The sequence below is a fragment of the Carassius auratus genome, unplaced genomic scaffold (genome assembly GCF_003368295.1).
Source record: "Carassius auratus strain Wakin unplaced genomic scaffold, ASM336829v1 scaf_tig00046743, whole genome shotgun sequence".
Taxonomy (NCBI): Eukaryota; Metazoa; Chordata; class Actinopteri; order Cypriniformes; family Cyprinidae; genus Carassius; species Carassius auratus.
Genome location: NW_020526995.1, coordinates 11528 through 35595, shown reverse-complemented (window position 1 = coordinate 35595; position 24068 = coordinate 11528). Strand labels below are relative to the sequence as shown.

Sequence of the window (24068 nt, the reverse complement as noted above, 5' to 3'; positions counted from 1 at the left end):
CCACCAGAATAGAAAAACAAGTACACACACACACACACACACACACACACACACACACACACTCACACACATATACACACACAGAGACACACAGAAACAAACAACCAAACAATAGACGTGTGCTGAATCTCTAGGAAACATTTCAGCTTCCATCACAGCAGCAGAATCAAATAAAATTCTTAAAGATACATTTACATTGGAAGAAAAATCACTTTTGCAAGTCTTGTAAGTCTTATTTTATTTTTAAAGTGTATTAAATCAATCAATTTTTTAGCCTTAAAACAAGAAGAAAAAATCTGCTAACAGGGTCAGAAAAATCTAATTGTTTTCCCTTTGAATTAAATGAAACCAAGCCAAAAACAAAATTCTCCAAATATCTTTTTTCGTGTTTCTCAGAAGATGTAGTTATGAGACTCAGACGAAGCATGTGGAAACATGTGAAGCTGTGCCTGCAGCGGGAGCCGAGCGTCTGAGCGTCTGTGCCTCTGTGTGTCTGAGCGTCTGAGCGTCTGTGCCTCTGTGTGTCTGAGCGTCTGTGTGTCTGAGCATCTGAGCATCTGAGCGTCTATGTGCCTGTGTGTCTGAGCGTCTGAGCGTCTGTGCGTCTGAGTGATGTTTGTTGACATCGGTCTGAGACAGAAACACGCTGTGACCCTCCTCCCCTTGCTCAGATCAAAGGAAACGCTCAAATCGCTGCTGTCCTGAACACTTTAGTGAGCACTTATCTATCCTGCTGAATGCAGTATGCAGATATGTCTGGAGCAGCGTAATCTCACAGCCCACAAGCATCCTGACGCTCACACACACACACACACACACACACACAATCCCACAGCTTCATCTGACAGATCTCTCTCAGGAAAGTCCTCCTCTGTGTCTTAAATAAAGGTAAGGTGAAAACACCAGCAGCTCTGTGTCACAAAAACATCACTCACATGATTAACAGCAAACTGAATGCACATTATCTGAGAGATTCAACTCTTACAGTAAACCTATTTATTTTTCATTTATTAATAAGGATTAATAGTTTAAGAATTGTCCATTGATAAACTCATATTGATCTGCAGTCTTAAGTAATCTGTCACAAACACTGCAGATGATGTGAACTTGTGCTGACACAATACAGCTGTAAACACAGATACATCTCACATTACACAACGCATCTTTTATTTGTCAACAGGAAGCACATGCAGTATGTGATCTCTGATGATAAATGAGTGTGACGAGGATGACTTCCTCTACTGTAAAACCAAGCGCTCATGCGAAAAGGGATACTCATCATCGGTTTATGAATATTCTGCCATCACTTACAGGATATCTGTGAAAACACTGGGAAAACAAACCACTGACAAAAGAGAGATCTGGATTTGTGTTCCACAGAATAAAGAAACTCACACAGGTTTGATACCAAAGAAGGGCGATGACAGAATAATCATCTGGGGGTGAACTGTCAACATGTTGTACTCAAAATTGTGTCTCAGATGAGAGTCTTTCTTTTCCACAAGCAGCACGAAATGACAAAAACAGGTAGATATCTGGAGAAGCCCCTCGTGCTTGTCAAAAACAGCTCATTTGACCAGCAACTTTGTCCTGTATGATGAGAGAAAATACTGTAAATGTCAAAATCCTGTCCTCATGTGAATCAGTCCAAACAGAGCGACAGAGACTCGTCAGTCGAATCCAGCAGATAAAGCTAAACGTGATGTGTGTCAAAGACGGTCAAACGCACATTCACATGCTTCGGTGCGGCTAAAACACAGACAGGATGGGACAAACGGTCCTCCTGCACACGAGATCAGCACTTACTCATGTGTGCATACAGCGTGACGGATGATTTCCAATCAGTTAAAAGAGCAGCGCAGATTAGAAAGAGTCACATCAAAGTCATCTGTCATGAGATGAAGGAGACGCGAGGAGGAGCAGGCCAGACACATCTGAACGTGACATGCAGAATTCATCGAGGTTTGAAACAGCAGGGAATCATGGGAAACAGAGCAGTGTAATAAACATTCAGCACACAGGAGAGAGAAGAATCCAGCAGGATAAATCCGACAGAGATTGGGAGCGAGCCGTCAGGAGAAATCACTACGGTTCAGACGCAATTACACAGAACTCCACCAACACACTGAGGACACGCCACAGCTGACCTGGAAAATGGAAAACAACGGGTTATTTTCTTTTCATTAGAAACAGGCATGACTAAATCGACTGCTGAATGACACTTTCCCATCATGCAATGGGGCGGATCAGCGAGCGCATCTGTCCTCGACCGCTGTGACCCAAAACACACAAGTGAAGGAGGAGAAAAGCCCAGCACTGGAGTCCTGCTCACGGCCGAAGCTTTTCTCCTGAATGGAAGGAAACGGGCTGATTGTTTTCTAAAGAAGACGTTCATTAAGGGAACAAGCGCACAGTGTTCCAGAGCAGCAGACAGACGCTGTGTTTTAGACATTCATTTGTGCGTGTCCTTAAAGAGCCACATGCTGAGAGTCTGACGGGAACCAGCGACTCGGCTTCCAAACAGGATTCAACACGCACACACACACACACACACACGACCAGTTTAGACTAGTCTGTGCTGGTCTTACTAGTGAAACAGTGATGTCTTAATGGTTGAAGTTAGGCTGACCATTTCTATGACACCAAAAAGGAGGAAAACACTTTGTAGGATGCAGCCAGAATAAAAACTGAAAAATAACCCAAAACCTGAGCAGTGACAAACACCCAGAACTTTCCACTGAGGAATGGAATTTAAATCAATTTTTACCTTTATAAAGGCATTTTCATAACCTATTTAAATGTGTGTGTCCCCTTTCATTTACACATTTAAATACATTTAATAAATGTAATTAGAATATTAAGACATTATAGGGCTCTTACCAATTTAAAAAATCAGACAAAATCCATCTGCACTAGATTTATTTACACACACCATTTACAACTGAATGAATAATATTATGAGATAAATATGCTAAATACAGAAATGTTGGAAAAATGTTAAATATAATTTTTTTGCAAAATGCAATATTAATTTAAACGATTCGTTCAAAATCACTGATTCCTTCAGTAACCAAAGAGAGCTGAACTGGACGATGACGTCCCTGAATCATCGGTGAACTGGCTTGAACTGGAAAAAGGACTCTGTTATTGTCCTCTTGCTTTATTGACAAATGTTTTACTGTTTGACACTGTAAAGCTGCTTTGACACAGTCAGTATTGTGTGTTACAGTGTTAGTCAGAATTAGCGCTACACAAATAAAGGTGGCTGGACTTGACTTATTGATTGGAATCCATGCCTTATTAATTGTATACAACTGTCAGACAAATGAACATCCAACAAAAGCCTGCGCTGGCAGACGGGCACGATATGAACCGATGCCCTGGTTAAAGTCAACATGACGACAGACGACGGTGTGCTTCCAGAAGTGTCTGCTTTAGACCAGGACACAATGTTTCCAAACAGACAGCTCATAATGCTAATGCTAACACAAACGTGCGGGGACTGGGACTGACAACTGAAAAGCGTGTACAGCTGCTAGGGAGTTTAGACATGTTTGCTCCAAACACTCGTCTTCATAATTGAGTCTCTATTGACGCTAATGATGTTTATGCATAAGCAATATATGCAAACATATTCAACCAACCGCCTCATTTTCATCACACTGTTGTCCTGAGATCAAAGGCTCCTCGTGAGGCGCAGCGGCTCTAGAGCAGAGCACAAATGCTCCAGTGTCTCTCGACGTGAACCAGACGCTCGATTACACACCATCACACAAAGTCAACCGGACATTAAACACGGGAGCTGATCGTTTTTCTGTTTGATAAGTGTGACATCAACAGCTTGCCCAAAACATGACTAAATAAACGTTTAACATGTTCCAGCCGAACCTCAAGCTCTGGTTTCACTGAGATGCAAATGAGCAAACAGCCAATCAATGCTCCCGAAAACGGGAACAGACAGGAAATCATTCCTCAGTATCTTGGTCTTGTTTTCCAGAGCAAACATCCTTAAATCAAGATGCGCTTACTGGAAATGTGAAATGACAGACGAGTCTTGCTCTCTAAGAAACTCAAAAAAGAAAAATCCTCTTAATTTATAGAGAAACCAAGCTAACGCTGGTGAGATTTTGAGACATCTCATCTTTAGGTCATTTTGCAGTCAGTCAGTAGGTCAGGATGTTTAGATGCTTGGACTGGAAAACTGGGGGAAAAACTGATGGAGAGCATCATGTTTTGCAGTTTGAGAACTTGATGCAGGTTTACACTCAGTGGAACTGGAATGGTGAAAGGATTTTCCCAAAACACAACTCCATTTCCATTCTGTGTAAGACATCCGTGTGTAGGTTTAGGTTTCTGCAGGTAAACAAAAAGGAACTTAAATGTTTTCCTGTTGACGAACACAGTTCAGCCACTGCACAGCGTCTCGAATCCCAGCTCCGCTAACAGGATGCTGGGATAATTGGAATCAATGGTCAGGATTATGAGGACAAATCTCCCGTGTTTGATATCGCAGTAGATCTGATCAATAAGAGCCGCTGCTCATAGCGTTTGTGTTGGATCAATGTTCACAGCAGCCCAGACTTCAGGAGCTAAATGTGTAAGTGATCCGCGATGAGTCGATGCCTGATTGGGCCGGACGCTCACAGAGACACCGCTGAGAAGATCAATCCCCATGTGACCTCAGGTCACACACACACTGATGGTCATGACTGTGTGTGTGCTGGACAGAGACAGAAGCAGAATTGTATTAGTATATTAGGATATACTAGCAAAGACCCCAAAGACAGGCAAAGGTCAATAATGTTAGGCTGTTATAAGTACCAAGTTTATGAAACAGAACCGTTTTACTACAAAGAAAATACATACCCAAGAAAGTTTTTTACACAGCAGACAAAAACTATTTATACTAGTTATTGCAGATAGTGGCAGTTATCTGCACCTCAGTATTATAGTACATTATAAAACATTACGCAGTTATAACGTATTTAATGTAAATTATCATTTTAATTCAAATTATTAAATGGATGGGACCTAATTGGGACAAAATAGCCCTCCCTGTACCTACTCTAACCCTACCCGATATTTAATTTAATAGATTACTTTTATTTACTTAATTTCCATTGAAAATAAATGCTTTTCTGATGTGATTTGAAATTTGAAAAGGGAGAAAAAGATTCACCAAAAGGCGGATTAGAACCCGGGTCGATCACGTCGAAATGAGTGAATCACAGTTTACCATCTGCACCACAGGAGTTGAGGAGTGTTGGCTGTCTTTGTAGTGTTCACAAACCAATTCACAAACAGTTAATTTAAATAGTGTACTTTCATGTACTCTTGGGGGCCCCCTGGTGGCCACAGGGTCCTAAGCAGCCCGGCTCTGTTGCTGGGACTGTTACTAGGGTGTTGCTAAGCAGTTGTTGGACTTGCAATCCAAGGGTTGTTCAAGTCTCGGGCTGGTGGTGTGTGTGTGTGTGTGTGTGTGTGTGTGTGTGTGTTCACAAACATTACGTGTGTGCGTAATGGTTTGAATGAAAACCTGATGCTCTGTGTGTCTCATCCCCGTATGTTAGTTGGGGAAGTCATCCCTCAGAGGAAAACAAGATCCCAGTTCTGACTGTTCACATCGTCCATTACTGAAGTCAGGCGTTTGGAGCGAGTAAAATCACTGAAAGCTTGCACCGGTGAAAGCTGTTGTGGATTTTCTACAATTACGTGTGGAAAGAAACAGTAATGGCTCCTCAATATCTGAATCCTTCACTGCTTAAAGCTCATTAGCAACAGCACATTTAATCTGCAGAATTGGCTACAAATACGAGTCTGTCTCTCCGAACACATTCACACGCATTCAGCAGCATTTATCTGTTTCAGAACGATTTGCTCATCTGCCGTCTGAAAGATAAACACACACACGGACCCCAGCGATGGATCAGGAGCATGTCAGGCTTTTATTTGTCGAGCAGCAGTAAAACTGAACACAGATCACTGCGTGTAGCTGTAATAATCTGCTCATACATGACGCCGCACGAGAACAGACAACCTCCAGACATTCAATGACATTCTCATCATCAAACACACGTGTTGAAGAGCCCATTACCATACAGACATTCATTAACATTAACAACATCATGATTATATCCCCTGAAGGAACAACACTACTAAAGGCCACAGACGAGACATGATGTGTAAGATGATCACGCATGATTAAGGGGTCATTTGATGTTGCTACAAGAACATTATTTGGTGTAATTAAATGTGTTTATGTGGTTTAAGGTAAAAAAAAATTCATTATTTTCCACATACTGTACAATATTGTTGCTCCTCTATGCCTTCTGAAATGTGTCGTTTCTAACAAATCTCATCGTTCTTGAAAGCGAGGTGTGCTCTGATTGGCCAGCTATCCAGTGCGTTGTGATTGGCTGAATACCTCAAGCATGGGAGGGAAATGTTACGCCCCTCACCGCATTGTGATGTGTGTCCCGGTCAGAACACCGGCGGGAAAAGACAATAACAATAAAACCCATTACAAACCAGACATTTGTTGCATCCAGTGGGGACATCATTTCTGATTATAATGACTGATACTGTGTTTGTATGTGTCGCATCGCGCCTCATAAACACAAAACCATGTCTGCATGAGTGATGTTCACGGTGTGTGTGTGCACTCTGGATGGGTTACATGTAGAGCACAAATTCTGAGAAATGGTCACCAAACTTGGCTGTATGTCACACACTCAAATAAATGGAAAATACTGTTTGTGTTTTATAGAGGCAGTGGTTGGTGTGTGTGGTGGTTTATGGTCTTGTGGGTCAGTTAGTGTGGTCAGTATAACAGCTTGTAAGTGTTAAACTGACCGATGTGCCACTCTTCATCACTCAAGAAAGTGACACATTACTCTTCAGAAAAACTATCTCAGTTTTCTAAATCATGATTTGATGCATCTGAAACTCCTCTGTAATGCATCATTCCAGCACAATTCCGAGTCAATCCCGCTCTAACCACTGAAAATAGACACGCAATTTTGCGGGTGTCAGAAAGGCTGTGTACGCAAAGAAAACTGCTGGAGACTGAATCCTGGAAGTTTCTGGCTTTTCTTCCACTGACTGCACTGATAAATTGCTTTCTTCTTTCTGCAGGCTCTGACAGGAAATCAAGGCTCGCATTGCTTAGCAGAGATGATTTGACAATTTGGTGAGACAGGAGCCGAGAGCTGGACGCGGCTGAGATTTTGTGGTTGGAAGAGCACGTCTGATGATCGATACAGAAATGTCTTCAGCGGAGGAGAGAAACACGCGAGTGTCATAACTGTTTCGAAGCTTCAGACGCTGAGCTGAGGTTACAGGGAACACGTGGGTCACAGTATTTATTCATTCATTACGCACAGCCATTTCGGTTTCCTCAACACACCCCCTCGTATGTCATTGGTCAGACGGGCTGATAGTCCCACCCCACACTCATGTCATTGGTCAGACGGGCTGATAGTCCCACCCCACACTCATGTCATTGGCTGAGTCAGAAGCTGACGTGTCACTCAAACAGACAGATCAATGTTGTGTAAGTGTTTCACTCTTCAGGAATCAAACTACCAATGTCTGAACTGTGTGTGTGTGTGTGTGAGTGTGTGTGTGTGTGTGTGTGTGTGTGTGTGTGTGTGTGTGTGTGTGTGTGTGTGTGTGTGTGTGTGTGAGTGTGAGTGAGTGTGTGTGCGTGTCAGTGTGTGTGTGTGTGAGTGAGTGAGTGAGTGAGTGAGTGTCAGTGTGTGTGTGTGTGTGTGCGAGAGAGAGGGAGAGAGAGTGTGTGCGTGTCAGTGTGTGTGTGTGTGTGTGTGAGTGAGTGAGAGAGAGTGTGTGCGTGTCAGTGTGTGTGTGTGTGTGTGAGAGTGAGTGAATGAGTGTCAGTGTGTGTGTGTGTGTGTGAGAGAGAGAGGGAGAGAGAGTGTGTGCGTGTCAGTGTGTGCGTGTCAGTGTGTGTGTGTGTGTGTGTGAGAGTGAGTGAGTGAGTGAATGAGTGTCAGTGTGTGTGTGTGTGTGTGTGAGAGAGAGAGGGAGAGAGAGTGTGTGCGTGTCAGTGTGTGTGTGTGTGTGTGTGTGTGTGTGTGTGTGTGTGTGTGTGTGTCAGTGTGTGTGTGTGTGTGTATTGGTGCTGTGGGATGGTTGTGTATCCCATGAACAGAAATCAATAAAGAGACTGGTGGGGAATTGAAGGAATTGCCCGGAGGGGAAAATCTAATTAGAAATTAATTTGCGGAATAGATTCCAGCTCTGAAAACCTGCGCTCACAAATTTTATTTGCTCCAATTGTGTGACCATATGCTCGTATCTCCCGCGGCTCATGGAGAGTGACAGACGGGTTTATATCTTCCCAGAGAAGCTCTTGTGGGAAACTGGAACGCGACCAAAGCATCTGAATATCTCACTTTAACTCAGAAGCCAATTCAACATCTTTAACAAAACAGCACAGAGAGTTTGACATGTTTCTCTCTCCCTTGCACTTCTTGGTTCTGGTCACAGATCATGTCTGTCCATCCCCGTATTTAACAGCCTTTAATATTAATTATAAGGCGACGTGACGAGCTCTAAGTGAATCTGTGCCGTGCTGATGTGCCTTGTTTGGAATAATCCCTGCTAGTTCTCTAATTAGCGGCTCTTTGTTCATTAGTATGTGTGTGTTTGTGTGAGCAGAAGAGACTCCTGACCTGAACAGAAACTGATATATTGATCCTAACACCGTTAACAACATGACATCTGTCTCATGTTGAAGCGTGCCCTAACCTTTCCTGGAGCATCTCAGTCCATCAGAGACGAGATGCTTTTACTTCAGCCACTCCAGGACAGGAGAAAAGAGACTGAGATCAAACTAATGCACATGATCTTCAGCCAATCAGTGGAGCCTGTCATGTCATGTGACTAATGACTCTGATGATGTCATGCAACACAATCAATAGTGATGTCACAGACCACAGAGCGACAGATATAAGAGTATCACATGCTTTTCTCATGAGACACTGACAAAACAGCTGCTAGAAGATCAATATTACACATATAACACACTACAATATTATGTCACACAAATGCGTGTTACAGTTGAATATGAGTTTCCAGGTCCTGAAGAATCAGAAACACTGAGTCTTGTTGAAGTACGTGCTTCAATCATCAGAGGATCACTGACGCAGGCCGCGGCCGACAGATGATCATTATGAGAGGCGTGTGAATATCATCTCACTCTATTGAATCAATCATCTGATGAAGATGAGCAGAATAATGACTGCAGATCTGATGATCCAGCCCCGTCCACGGTCAGAGACACAGAACATCATGTAGGACGAGGCTGTCTCCAGTGCACTTTTAAAGTAATGTGTTATAATACTGCGTTATTCCCTAAAAAAGTAAGTAAACTGAGTTACTTTTTTATGGAAAGTAATGTGTTACTTTATTTTTTTCTGTTTCTTATTTGGGCTGGGTTTGCTTGTTTGCGTCATATTTGCATTTCTCTTCTCATTGATCTTGAGGAAGACAGAATGTGTGTGTGTGTGTGAGTGTGAGGAGTAAAAGCATGTTGATATTGAGTCTAGATCTACAGTAAGATCATGTTCACACACACACAACGCATCTGAACTCACTCCTGATTCTCTCTACATGAGCTGTCCTTCAGTACAGGAGAAAACTGTTTGGGAAAAGTTATTTTATTGTAAATTATAAAGTAACACATTGGGAAAAGTAATGATTTCATACCTCCTGTTACCCCCAACACTGCTTTATATTATCACCATACTGTTCCTGTCATGAGCGGAGCATGTACAAATGAGGATCTCAGTGGTTTTTGGTCTATTATGTGTGCTACACAAGGGTTTTTTCTTCTGAAAAAGCATAATGGTGTTCACCCAGGTGTTTCATTAACATCAGCGCTCTGAACGTCTCTCTCATGCTGAGCTGGTCAACAAACATTCAAAGCACACATATCTTAACAGACGTGAAACCTGTGCTGATGTGAAATCTGTGTGAGAACACAAGCATCAGCTGAAAGAATCAATGTTTCTGCAGATCAGTGCAGAGACCTGAGACCGGCTCATCATGTGAAGCAGTCTGAATGACTCCTGAAGCACTGGAGATACGCTGAACATCAGGAGATTCACTCCTCTCCACAGACACACACTTAACATGCAAAACAAGAGCACATTCAGACTCCACACGCTCCTTCTCTCCTTCTAAGGTTTCCGTCATAAATTCTGGGAAACCCATTCATATACAAAACATCTGAATCTGTCACACGTCTCTTATTCTGGGTCTGATCTGGCCCTGGACTGTGTGACTGATGATCTCCTCGGTCTTCACAGAATAAAGTCATATTCTTCATCAGTATTTACTAGGGGTGGAAATCTATGGTTATCTCACGATTCGATTCGATTACTATTAGCGATGTATCGATGAATCACAGTGTTGTCATAAACCCTGTACATCTATTAGGGTTGGGAATCTTCTGGCTCTTCACGATCCGATCTGATTCTGGGAGTCACGATCACAATTCCTAAATGATTCTTGATCTACATTTTTCCTTAATTCTTCTGCTGTGCTTTAAAACTTTACATCTTAAATAATATTGCAGTTATATGCTTTTTGTTAATAGTTGTAATCTCTGTATGTCAGTACTGCTATATTAAAACAGGAGTGTGCATCTTCACTGGTTTCACTGTTCAGTGGTGTATATTGTTCTAATTCTGTTCAAAGATCTGTCCTTCAGGAGCTACAGGAGATATCTGTATATTTGTATTTCGAGCAGATGTTTCCCTGAAGAGCTCTGCAGTGTGTGATGTAGAAGATGCTCAGATGGACCGGCGCTGCTGGACGCTCTCTATATTCACACAGCGGCACATAAACCCAATTCTCCAGACGTGACGCGGGTCGATTTATACCTGACCTTTTGCTTTACAGATAAGAGGAAGTAAACACCATTAAAAGGTCACATCCTGACCAGAGCGGGACGATGCCACAGGAAGCCTTACATTAAAGCAGCGTGTCACGTGAGCTGACCCCGGTGCACACGGATCTCCCATCAGCCCGTGTTTGCTGTTCCTCAGGGATCTCATTCATCATGTTCCTGTGTTTCTCCCCGTGCTTCCACCTTCAGCATGTTCCCACGTGATGTGTGCAATACACCTGCCGTCACACCCCACTGCTGCAGATTAGTCCTGATAATGACAGAGACGCGTCCCAACACAGACACCAGAGCGGCCATCTGGACCTCAGCGGGACGGGAGACACAGCACTGCAGCCCAGCACGCTCACACACACACACTTATACACTCTCACACACACACACACACACACACACACTTCAAAAACCTGATGTCTAGAGAAGATCATCCACACACTGAACACAGAACCCAAGAGCTTGACTGTCATCTGGAGATGAGCAGAACTAACCCTAACTGATCTGAAGGAGAGCGAGAGCATCATAACCTCCAGAGAAACTCTTCAGAGAAGCTGCAGTGAACCAGTGAAGAAGATTTACTTCTGTCTCCAGAAGCACAATCTAGAATGAGACACGGGTCAAACGATCTGATCCGGTCAGCAGATGAGCAGAGAGAAGGTGAGGGGTTTCTTACCTGAGCCGCGCTTGGACACCACTTTCAGACTTCTGATGACCGTGGCATACAGCAGGATCTGCAGAGGAAGCCGTGATCTCATGTTCACCGCTGAGTCTCCTGCAGAGACACGAGAAGACAAACAAGCGTCACACTCCTCCGTCTGATCCAGCGCTCGGCATCACCTCAGATAGGACCACCCGATCAATGAGGTCACACTCTAACGGTTTATACATGGTCTCCAGCGCACACACACACACACACACACACACACACACACACACACACACACCAGGTGTTCATCTCTGTGTCCACAACACATTTGATCAAGAACTCCCACAGAAACCAAGCTCCAGCCAAAACAAAGCCAAAGATCTCTGAACATCAAAATACAAGGAGTTGCAATAATCTAAATGTGATGTGATAAAAGCAGGAATGACCTTCTCCAAATCTTGAAATGACAAGAATGATATACGTTTAGAAATTATCCATAACTGATAAAAACTATTTTTAACAACCAAATTTACTTGTTTGGTTAAGCATAATTCAGAGTCCAAGATGACACCTAGGTTCCTGACCTGAGAAGAAACTGAGGGGAAATGATTGCCAAGTTCCTTAATAAGCCTGTTTCTCAATTTCAGGGGACCAAAAACTATTTCAGTTTTAGTTTCATTAAATTGGAGAAAGTTATTTTTTAACCATTTCTTGACATCATTAAGACAGTCCAACAACTGTTGAATGGAATCAGCAGCTTTCAATGGGATATACAACTGGGTATCATCAGCGTATAGATGAAATGAAACATTGTGCCCTCTAATAATATTCCCTAATGGAAACATATACGAGTTAAAAAGGAGCGGGCCCAAAATGGAACCCTGAGGGACACCACTAATAATAGGAGCTGAAGAAGAGAAGAATTTGCCCAATGATACAGAAAAGGACCGGTCTCTAAGATATGAAGTGAACCACTGTAAGGCAGTACCCTTGATCCCAATCAAATTCTCTAAACGCCAAAGAAGTACACCATGATCCAATGCAGCTGTAAGATCGAGTAGCATTAAAACAGTATTTTTACCAGCATCAACTGAAAGTAAAATATCATTAGATACCTTTAACAAAGCAGACTCTGTGCTATGATAAGCAGTGAAGCCAGATTGGAAAGGTTCCAATACATTTGCTGAATTTAAAAACAGGATCAATTGTGATTGCACAACTTTTTCTAACAACTTTGACAAGACAGCTTAGAGACAGGGCGATAATTATTTAAAGAACTCAACCAAACCCTGTTTCTTGAGCAAAGGTTAAACAACAGCATGCTTAAAACAATTTGGCACTAACCCAGCATCCAAAGATGAATTTATCAATACTTGGATACTGGGGCCAATTTCAGAGAAAGATGCTTTTATAATCTCCGAGGGAAGGACATCAAGTGAGGTGGAAGTTATTTTCATTTGTTTGACCAGATCACCCAGATCCTTTAAAGAAACCTGTTGAAAACTATAGAAGCATACCTGAGTAGCCAATGAATTCAAAGTCAGATCTGGGAACTGTCAAGTGAAGGAAGAACGGATGGCAATCACTTTGTCAGAAAAAAAAATGTCTCAAAGTTCAGCCGAGGGTTCCCCATGAAATTGGCAACTGGGATTAATTATTGAATTAATTGTGGTAAATAAAATCTTAGGCCTATGAAGATGTGTGGCAATTAAATCAGAAAAATACCTTGACCTAGCAAATTTAGCAGCATGCTGAAACTTGAACAGATCAGTCTTTAAAAACCTCAAAGGACACAGTTAAACAATCATGCTTCCGTTTCCGCTCCGCTTTACGCCAGGCATGTCTGAGAGAAAGAGTATTATCATTTGAAGGGTGCAATGGCATCTAAAATGTTAGAACAAAATGTATAAAATAAAGTAATCAAGTCATCGTGCCCAGAGGAAGACTCGGCAGCATTTAAGACAGATAATTCAACAGCATTAGCTAGATAACATTCACTAAACTGAGAAGCAGTAAGTGAGTTTATAAATCGGGAGTAGTAGCCAATAGGCGTAATTAACAGAGCTTACAGCAGGGACATTAAAAACAATCAGCTTGTGATCAGAGAAGGAAGCATTTTCAATATTAACATTATCAATACGTGTCCCATTTCACAATATAAAGTTATAAATATAAAGACAAAAAAGTAGGCTAAATCATGCACACGGTTTACTATTTCGAGTAAGGTGAATATATTGTAAAGCCTCCTGTATACAGGTGCAGCTCAATGAATTAGAATGTCATGGAAAAATTCATTTTAGTAACTCTACTCAAATTGTGAAACTCGTGTATTAAATAAATTCAATGCACACAGACTGAATTCAGTATCAGAATTCAGTATCTCAACAAATTAGAATAACTCATAAGACAATGTGTTTCTCTCAGTTGGTTGCGCATCTTTTTCTTCCACACACTTTTTCCTTCCACTCAGCTTCTTTGGCAATGAATGTTTGTGTCTTACCCTCCTTGTGAAGGGTGTCAATGATTGTCTTCTGGACATCTGTCAGATCAGCAGTCTTCCTCATGATTGTGAAGCCTAGTGAACCAAACGGAGACCGTTCTGAAGACTCAGGAAACCTCTGCAGGTGTGTTGAGTTGATCTGCTGATTGGCATCATGTCACCATATTATAATTTGTTGAGAGGGAATTGGTCGGTTTTTGTTAAATGTGAGTCAAAATCATCACAATGAAAGAACCAAAGACTTAAACTACTTCGGTGTGTGTGCATTGAATTTATTTAATACACAAGTTTCACAATTTTAGTTAAATTACTGAAATAAGTGTACTTTTCCTCGACATTCTAATTTATTGAGATGGATTTGTATATTGAATATTGAATAATACTGAATGTTTGTTTATATTCAACACTTGGATATTACAAAAATACTGAAGTTTAACTGCAAATGCCAAAAAGGTCAAATAAAACTCTAATTGAGTATCATGTTACAGAACACTCAAATACTGTAAGTGTGCAATTGTAAAATCAGGTGAAAGAGAGATTAATTCTGTCTCAGCATCATGTCTTTGTGCTTGAGTCCGGCCTGAGGTAATGTTCACAGGTCACATCACAGGTAATGTTGTGTTCTTTAGACAAAGAGGAAACCCCCTCCTGTCTGACAGATCCAGCCTTGATAACCCTCTCTCTCTCTCTCTCTCTCTCTCTCTCTCTCTCTCTCTCTCTCTCTCTCTGTCTCTGTGTCTCTCTCTCTCTCTCTCACACATCGTTAGAAACAAGTGTGACCAGTTTTGAATCAATGGCTCTCATTCATGAAACACGAGCAGAACGAATTTTTGTGTAAATCGTGTGTAAAGTGGTTCTGGCGTAAATTTTCGGATTCATTAAAACGTTCGTATTTTCCAAATGTTAGTTAGTACGAAATAAATCTACACCTGCTCCCAGCCACGCGTGAATAGTGCGTTTAACATCTGAACGTTTTGCTCAGTAATACGGATGCATTTTAATTCATAATCGGGTACATATTTACACAGCATTTGGAAAAATATATTATATATAGTAATTACATACGGTTTTTCTTTTCACTTCTGGGACTGTTCGATTAACAGATGAAACTCCATTAAAAGCATATGTAATATGCTGCCAAGCTTCCTTTCTTTAGGACCTGATACGCCACTAGCTTGAAATAAAATGTGGCGTTTTGAATGAACTTCTGATAATAAAACTTCAATTTCTGCAGCTGATAAATTATTATTTTCATTCGTTTTTGAGAAGACATGAAATCCTTCGTTTGGTGTCATTATATGATGCTCATATATAGTTGTCAGTCGGGTCTAATGGGCGGGATTTATGGTAATTGAGAGTGAGCGTGCACGCGCGTCCCATTTACGACTGATTGGAATTCATTAACACACACACACATATTTCACATCTGACGTTTACGAAGTATTTGTGAATCAGGAGAAGATAGGAAGTTCTCTTTACGCGCAAATCACTCACATATTTACTCTTATATTTACGAATGTTTCACGAATGAGAGCCAATGTGTGTAAACGATGAGAACTGTGCTTTAGTTGTGTTTAACATTTAGCAGCACAAATGCATCACAGTGTGATGCGTGTTTAAGAGAATGAATATGTGCTTAGAGTTGTCTGAACTTGATCAAGGTTCAGCAGAAAGAGTGATTTATTTGACAAATTAGTTTAAGCTAGTAAGAGTTTGGCTCAGAGATTTTAGCAATCCAGACAAACTGTAATTAGATTAATTAATCACCACATCATGTGATTAATTAGATTAAACATTTTACAGTTTGCTAAGACATTAAATCTCTGAACCAAATGCTCACAAGCTTAAACTAATTTGTCAAATAAATCACTCTTTCCACTAAACCTTGATCAAGTTCAGTGTGTGTCTGCTATTTTCCTTTTTGAGAGTAACCTTTTTTTTGGTATATTCTCTTACATTGGTTGTGTGAATTATTGTATGTGTTTTTACAGTATTGCAAAAATATTTACTGTATACAATAATTGTTTTATTAATTTTGTAACTCTGGAACAGTTTGTAGCGTCCCATGGTTGTGGTGTGTGTGCTCAGGAGATCTGAGCATCATCAGAGACACACAGCACACTAACACTAACACGGATTAAAGGCTTTAGAGATTCAACCACACACATCCTGAGCCCAACACACGCAGCATCGGAATATGCACAGCATCCTGCAGCTGTTTCCAAGGAAACGCTCGTGTTGTTCATGTTGCGGCTCACTCTCACCTGCACACGGCCCTCGTGCACTTCACCATTCTGCTTTCCAACCAAAAACACCTCCTGAAACCCTGAGCGGATCTCCACAGACACGCGACGTCTCTTTCTGTCTGTCTCTCTGGCTCAGGAAAGAAAGAGAGGAGAACATCGGATGGTTTCTCCACCTCTTTACCATGTCTCCTCTTCTTTTAGCTCCTGTTATACTCAGCCAAATTCTGTTGCTCAGTAGGACTCGGTGCCAAACAGAAGAGAGAGAGTCTACAGATTCCACCGCTCCAGTCTCTCTCTCCTGTTTGTGGAACTGGGTGAAAAATTGATGTGCCAGCTGCCTTTGCTAGTCATTAACATTTCTATTTGAGAGAAACTGTAGCGAGAGCCTCCTTCTCTACCTTCAGCTCACCCACGCAAAACCTGAGCTGCTGCGCCCTGAATTATTCTGTTTCACATTATCCACTAGCGCATCTCAGAGAGAGAGAGAGAGAGAGAGAGAGAGAGAGACAGAGAGAGAGAGAGAGAGAGAGGGAGAGAGACAGGGAGAGAGAGAGAGAGAGAGAGAGAGAGACAGAGAGAGAGAGACAGAGAGAGAGAGAGAGAGAGAGACAGAGAGAGAGAGAGAGAGACAGAGAGAGAGAGAGAGAGAGAGAGACAGAGAGAGAGAGACAGAGAGAGAGAGAGAGAGACAGAGAGAGAGACGGAGAGAGAGACAGGGAGAGAGAGAGAGAGAGAGAGAGAGAGAGAGAGAGAGAGAGACGTTTAAAATTCTTTACTCAATCAACAATTACATTACACACTCAACATTAATACAATATATGTTCAAAAGTATTCACCAAACAAATGATAAACAGTTTTCTTCACAAAACACAAACAAACCGCTATTTACACACCATTTGTTCATAAATTCGCCCATATTCCCGGTAGTTTTAAAAAATATATATTCTGCCCTTATTCTTGATTCAACAAGTGCTGTAAACAGCGTCAAAACTTTAACAATTCTTCCTTCCAGAGCAAGTCTGCAAGTCTTCCACATAGCCAATTTTGCTTGCCCAAGAATAAAATTAGCAACAGTACAGCGATCCTTGTTCACTTTAGAATACCTACAGCCAAAAATAAAAAGTACTTTGTTAAACTCAAAACCCAGCCCATCAATAATTCTTTCCAGCAATGCCAAAAGTGGCACTAACCTTGGACATTCAATAAAAACATGAAAAACCGTTTCATGACTATTACAGGCATGACACAAGGGCAGAACATTCAAGTTGAGTTTGGACACAAAAGCATTAGTGGCTATCACACAGTGTACTATTCTCCATTGCAAATCCCCTGAACGCTTTGGAAGGGGACTTTTATAAAAGAGTCTCCAAGAAGGAGAAATATCATCTGCAACTGTGAGCTTTTCTCTCCATTTTGTATCAATTCTGTCATGAAGATCCTTAAAATACGCAGTTTTTACACAGGCCTGATACATGTCTTTTTTCCCCACAGAATGAAAAAGTAACCCTTTTAATCTCTCAAAATTTAGCAGCTTTCCAACCTGGCTGGTTTCAGGACAAACTCCAGGGCACACACCTAAATCAGGAAAATCAAGATGTGTAGGCCCAGCCTCTAGAGAAAGCTCTACAAACTGCAAAAGAGGGAACGGAAGAGCAGCTTTCATCCCTGAAATCAGCCGCTCTACCACCCTCACAGACCTCAAATCAACCTGACTGGCAATATCTTCTGCTGACCTCCACTCTTTTGATTCTACATTAATCAAATGCCCCACTTTGGTAAAACCTTTCTTCATGCATAACTTAACTATACTATTAGCCACGCAAACATTTCCTAAAAAAGGATTAAAAAACAGTGGTTCATTCAAACCATAATGATCATTTTCAGACCTATGCAGCTTAAACATTTCCCAAGATTTCAAAACCGATGCATAAAAATTTGCACCAAATGTGACATTTTCAATAAACGGTGACATCAAAAACAGTTGCTTATCAAGATCACTACTACAAAGGGATCTTAGTAAAGTTAGTCCAAAAGACACCCAAGGAATAAAATCTCTAGAAAAAAGCAGCTTTTGTGCAGATTGTAGTCTCATGGCTCTGATTTTAGCTGATAATTCAATCAGCCCTTGACCTCCTTCATTTACTGGCAAATATAGGATTCCTGAAGGAAGCCAGTGAAAACCATCCCAAAAAAAATCCACAAAGTCCTTCTGTAGCTTTTGTAGTAGTTCTTTTGGGGGGTCGATAACAGTCAAGCGATGCCACAGCATAGATGCTGCTAGATTGTTAACAACAAGAACCCTTCCTCTGTATGACAATTGTGGGAGAATCCATCTCCATTTCTGTAAACGACCAGCCACCTTTTCATAAACGCCTTCCCAGTTTTTCTGCATGTATTGCTCTGTTCCAAGAAAGACCCCCAGCACTTTAAACCCCTCTGAACTCCAGGGGCAGCGCTGAGGAAGTTTAGGAACAGGCCTACCTTCTTCTTCCCATTGGCCTAATAACAACGATGCACTTTTTCCCCAGTTAACTCGAGCTGAGGAGGCTTTTTGATACATGTCAAGAGCCACTTCCAGCTTGCACACATCTTCATTGGATCTTATTATGACAGTGACATCGTCAGCATAAGCACTGAGTTTAACGGGTACCATCTCTGATTCAAAACGGCCCGCCGTTGAAACTCCACAAAGTTGACGCCTCAGTACAGTTAGCAACGGTTCAATGGCTATGGCATATAAAATACCTGACATACTGCAACCCTGCCGTATGCCTCTGCCAACTGAAAAAGGTCTTGTAAGTGAACCACTTATTTTTAAGAAACTATAAATATCAGTGTACAATAATTTAACATAAGAACTAAAAACAGAACCAAAACCGAAAGCTTCAAAACATTTAAAAAGAAACTCATGATCCACACGATCAAAAGCTTTCTCCTGATCTAAAGATAAAAAGCCCACATTAACATTATTGTGTCTGGCACATGAGATCAAATCACGAAGCAGAAACAAATTATCAAATATTGTGCGTTTTGGAATACAAAATGACTGGTCTGCGTGAATTATTGTCGATATATGGAGTTTTAATCTATTAGTTAATGCTTTTGACAGAATCTTATAATCCACTCCAAGCAAAGACACTGGACGCCAGTTTCTTATATCCGCCAGATCACCCTTCTTGGGTAGCAAGGTGATAAGTGCTCTTCGTAAACTCAGCGGTAAGGTGCCTCTTTCAAAGCACTCTAAAAAAACTGAGAACAAGTCTTCTCCAATCACTGACCAAAACCGTTTATAAAATTCTGCCGTTAAGCCATCCAATCCTGGAGCCTTTCCAGCAGACATGTCTGTAATAGCAGCAGTCAATTCACTTAAGTGCAAAGTCTGATCAAGCTTGGCCTTATCACTCTCCATCAGATGAGGTAAATCCTGGAGAAGTGTTTCTGCTATTTCTCCATCACATGGCTCTGCTTTGTAAAGGTTTTCATAAAAAAGCAGTGCTTGAGCAATTATCTCATGTTCATCAGTCGTTTCACCTCCTTCAGGCAGTTTCAGACGACTTAAAGCTTTTTTATCAACAACTTTCTTCTCCAAATTGAAAAAAAAAAGATGTTGGGGCATCCATGCAATTAAAGGATGTAAACCTTGCCCGAACCAGAGTCTCTTTTGCTTTCTCTTCCAGGAGATTGTGGAGAAGAATTTTCCTAGTTTCCAACACCTCAACAGCACTTCCATCATATTGTTCAATGTTCAGCTGCAAAATGTCCTGTTCAAATTGTCTCATTTTGCTTCCAAGAGTATTCTTATTATGTGCAGTATATTTCTGGCAAAACATCTTAACTTGAACTTTACTAATATCCCACCACTGACTTAGGGATTTATACTGAGACTTATTCTCTCTCCACCTCTCCCAGAAAAGTGAAAAAGAGTGCACAAAATTTTCATCCTGCAAAAGCCTATTGCTAAAGCGCCAGTAGGGGCATTTAAATGTGCTCTGTGCAGAAGTGATACTGACAGACACATAATGATGGTCTGAGAAAGGAGTAGGAATAATAGAACTATCAATAAACTTTTCACAAAAACTTCTTTGAACATAAATTCTGTCAAGTCTGGCTGCAGAAACCCTATTTGAATTTACTTTTGTCCACGTATATTGTTTTACATCAGGAAAAGCTTCCCTCCAAACATCCATGAGATCATGATAAATTACTAATTTTCTAAAAACATCTGCTGACGGCCTATGAGGTTCTTCATGATTTCTGTCCACTGTGTGATCTAAAGTGCAGTTAAAATCTCCAGCCAAAACAATAATCCTACCCTGTGGGACACTGTTTAATGCTGTATGAAGTTTTTCAAAAAAAAGTATACGTTCCGTCCCAATATTGGGGGCATATACATTAAAAAGTGAAAAATCGAGCCCATGTAATGCAACATCTACTCTCTGCATTCTACCTGGTAGAACATCAAAAACGCTCACATTTTGTTCCTTAAAGTCAGCTCCAAGAAGAATAGCCACTCCTGCACTGTTACTTGAACCATGACTCAAAACAACCTGTCCATTCCACCCACTCTGCCACTGGATTTGATTTTTAACATCCGTGTGAGTTTCCTGTAGAAAAACAACACTACTCTTTTTCATAAAAATATAATCAAAAAGACTAGTCCTCTTCAAAGCCTCACGACACCCATTTATATTTACTGAGCTAAATTTCAAAGGTGCCATGAATAGATTAAAAGATAACCACACAATAAAAAGACTCCACAGGGATTATTTGACAACCAAACTATATTCATTTTTTACTTTGCAATTTCAAAGAACTTCTAACGTTGCTAAGCAGTTTCTTGAGACGGTACCGTTTTGGTTTATCAAGCTCATCCAAAGAAGCCTTCTTCATGGCCAAGGAGCCGGACAATAAAACAATTTTACATCAGGGAAAAATGAATCAATTCTCGGTTTACGTAGTCCTTTTGTAGTATCCAAAAAGTGATTAATCTGTTGAAGTGAATAAAGTTTGATCTTACCTCCAGAGATGAGCTCCGAATCCTCCCCATAATTACTCATTAAATCCGTATCATCATGCTCATTTTCAGAGTCATCCACTAAATCCAACGAGGCCTGAGATGAAAAGTCATCTTTACTCTGTTTAAACAATTCCTCAGTAGTAGTATCACTCTCCATTTTATCAGGCTGCGCCTGTCCTCCATCGCAAAACAAATCAGTTTCGGGCATGGGCTGCAAACCCACCTGTCCCGAGCTCGTCTCCGGCTGCGTTTCGGCGGGAGCATGACTCGGACCGGCTTCCTCCTCAACAGCCTCCTTCGGGCCGTCTCCAGAGGCCTCCAGCACCCCAGTCCCCTCGGGCAGATCACCGGGCGCAGAGATCGCTCCGTCCGGCTGCGGTTCTGACGCCCCAGCGGTCGCAGCATCATCCGCGCCGGCCGCCCTCTCAATGTTCTCCAAAGCCGGAACCGGTTTATCTCGCTTCGGGCAAGTTTGTCTGACATGTCCAAAATCACCGCAAAAAAAGCACTTCATTGACTCTGAACTTATAAATACAGTATAATCCTTTCCCTCAATACTCAACTTCGCTGACAGATTTAATGGATCACTCTGAGAATTCAGAATCATTAAAGCCTGACGTCGAAACGACATGACGTGTCTAATCTCCGGACTTTTACATCCAAGAGGAATCATTTTAATTGGACTTACTATCTTTCCATACCTCTGGAGTATTTGCTCTAGTTTTTCATTTTTTACAAACGGTGGTACGTTTGATAAAATGACCTTCTTGGCTGGGCTTGACAAAGGCAAAACAGGCACAAAGATGTCTTTGATTATCAACCCTGTTTCAACCAAAATCGTTCACCATGTGGCTTTCACTGAGAAAAAACACAATTGCTTTGTTCATACGGGAGGCAGATTTGATATTTGCGCCACCGATCGCCGCACTCACAGCTATCAGACAATCCTCCACTGACACCGCGGCCTCAGGCATACACTTGCAACCATGTTTGATGGTTAACTGTGAGAGATCCGCCATATCTGACCCCACAATCCTCCCTCTCTGACCGAAGTCAGGGGAAAAAAAAAAAAAAAAAACTAACCTAACCCTAATACCTATAAATAAGTGAAAAGAAGAAAATAAATAAAGAAATAAAGAAATCTCACTCAACCAAGGAGACACTTTCACTCCCAACAAACGGCTCCTTCCACAATTTTCTCACGCAAACCGCTCTGCTCCACGCACCCACACCCTCGCGCAACAGTCACACCGGAAATGTGAGAGAGAGAGAGAGAGAGAGACAGAGAGAGAGAGAGAGAGAGACAGAGAGAGAGACGGAGAGAGAGACAGGGAGAGAGAGAGAGAGAGAGAGAGAGAGAGAGAGAGAGAGAGAGAGAGACAGAGACAGAGAGAGAGAGAGAGAGACAGGGAGAGAGAGAGAGAGAGAGAGAGAGAGATGGACAGAGAGAGAAACAGAGAGAGAGAGGGAGAGAGACAGGGAGAGAGAGAGAGAGAGAGAGAGAGAGAAACAGAGAGAGAGAGGGAGAGAGACAGGGAGAGAGAGAGAGAGAGAGAGAGAGACAGAGAGAGAGAGACAGAGAGAGAGAGAGAGAGACAGAGAGAGAGAGAGAGAGACAGAGAGAGAGAGAGAGAGAGAGAGAGAGAGACAGAGAGAGAGAGAGAGAGAGAGAGAGAGGGAGAGAGAGAGGGAGAGAGAGAGAGAGAGAGAGAGAGAGGGAGAGAGAGAGAGAGACAGAGAGAGAGAGAGAGAGAGAGAGAGAGAGACAGAGACAGAGAGAGAGAGAGAGAGACAGGGAGAGAGAGAGAGAGAGAGAGAGAGATGGACAGAGAGAGAAACAGAGAGAGAGAGGGAGAGAGACGGAGAGAGAGACAGAGACAGAGAGAGAGAGGGAGAGAGACAGGGAGAGAGAGAGAGAGAGAGAGAGAGAGAAACAGAGAGAGAGAGGGAGAGAGACAGGGAGAGAGAGAGAGAGAGAGGAGAGACAGAGAGAGAGAGACAGAGAGAGAGAGAGAGAGACAGAGAGAGAGAGAGAGAGACAGAGAGAGAGAGAGAGAGAGAGAGAGAGAGAGAGACAGAGAGAGAGAGAGAGAGAGAGAGAGAGAGAGGGAGAGAGAGAGGGAGAGAGAGAGAGAGAGAGAGAGAGAGGGAGAGAGAGATTTTGAGATTTCAAACCTCTTTATTTTTCAAAACATGAGTTCTCTACAACACAAATAAACCCATTTCTGAAACGAAAAAGAAAAAAGCATGATTTAACTCAGAACAGTACCAAAAAACAAGACATTTTCCACTACAGAACATAAAACATTTTTAAGACACCAAATGTTTATGAACTCCTCTACATTATTTGTGGTACTGTAGAAATCAAAATCAACTTTCAGTCTAGCTTTCACCATTCTAACAAAAACAGTGTTTATGTCAAAGTCTAAGGACTCTTCAATCTTATTTCTTCTACTGAGGTAGATAGCCATTTTTGCTTGACCAAATACAAAGTTAAACAATTGACATTTCAATCTCCTTTTTTGACTATAACTAAAACCAAGAATAAATAAATTCTTAGAAAATTTCTCTCCAAACATCATAAACATTTGTTGCAACAACTGAAAAAAAGAGCACAATCTGCTACAATCCAAAAAGCAGTGGTAAACTGTTTCCCTCTGCAAACAAAAAGGGCACTCTTCACTTACATTAGGATTAATGATGGAAATAAAAGCATTAACAGCCACACTACC

The 24068-nt window shown here is 41.6% G+C and overlaps 1 protein-coding gene across 1 annotated transcript; it reads right to left on the bottom strand.

Annotated features, from left to right (window-relative positions):
* Positions 1 to 1170: 1170 nt before the first annotated feature.
* Positions 1171 to 22154, bottom strand: LOC113088643 (uncharacterized). The gene is made up of 3 exons (XM_026255792.1): positions 21337 to 22154; positions 11601 to 11699; positions 1171 to 2147 (listed from the first exon to the last, which is right to left on the bottom strand). Exons 1-3 carry the CDS (start codon positions 22007 to 22009, stop codon positions 2086 to 2088), a joined length of 834 nt encoding a protein of 277 aa, XP_026111577.1. The 5' UTR covers positions 22010 to 22154; the 3' UTR covers positions 1171 to 2085.
* Between the last annotated feature and the right edge of the window lie 1914 nt (positions 22155 to 24068).

Bases quoted from the DNA above. Each gene is read 5' to 3' on its own strand.
- LOC113088643 (XM_026255792.1), bottom strand. From the start codon at position 22,009: ATGATTCCTCTTGGATGTAAAAGTCCGGAGATTAGACACGTCATGTCG. The intron at 11,700-21,336 runs GTAAGATCAAAC...GTGTCTCTGCAG, and splicing joins TTCGGAGCTCATCTCTGGAG to GAGACTCAGCGGTGAACATG. The intron at 2,148-11,600 runs GTAAGAAACCCC...TCCATTTTCCAG, and splicing joins GGTGTCCAAGCGCGGCTCAG to GTCAGCTGTGGCGTGTCCTC.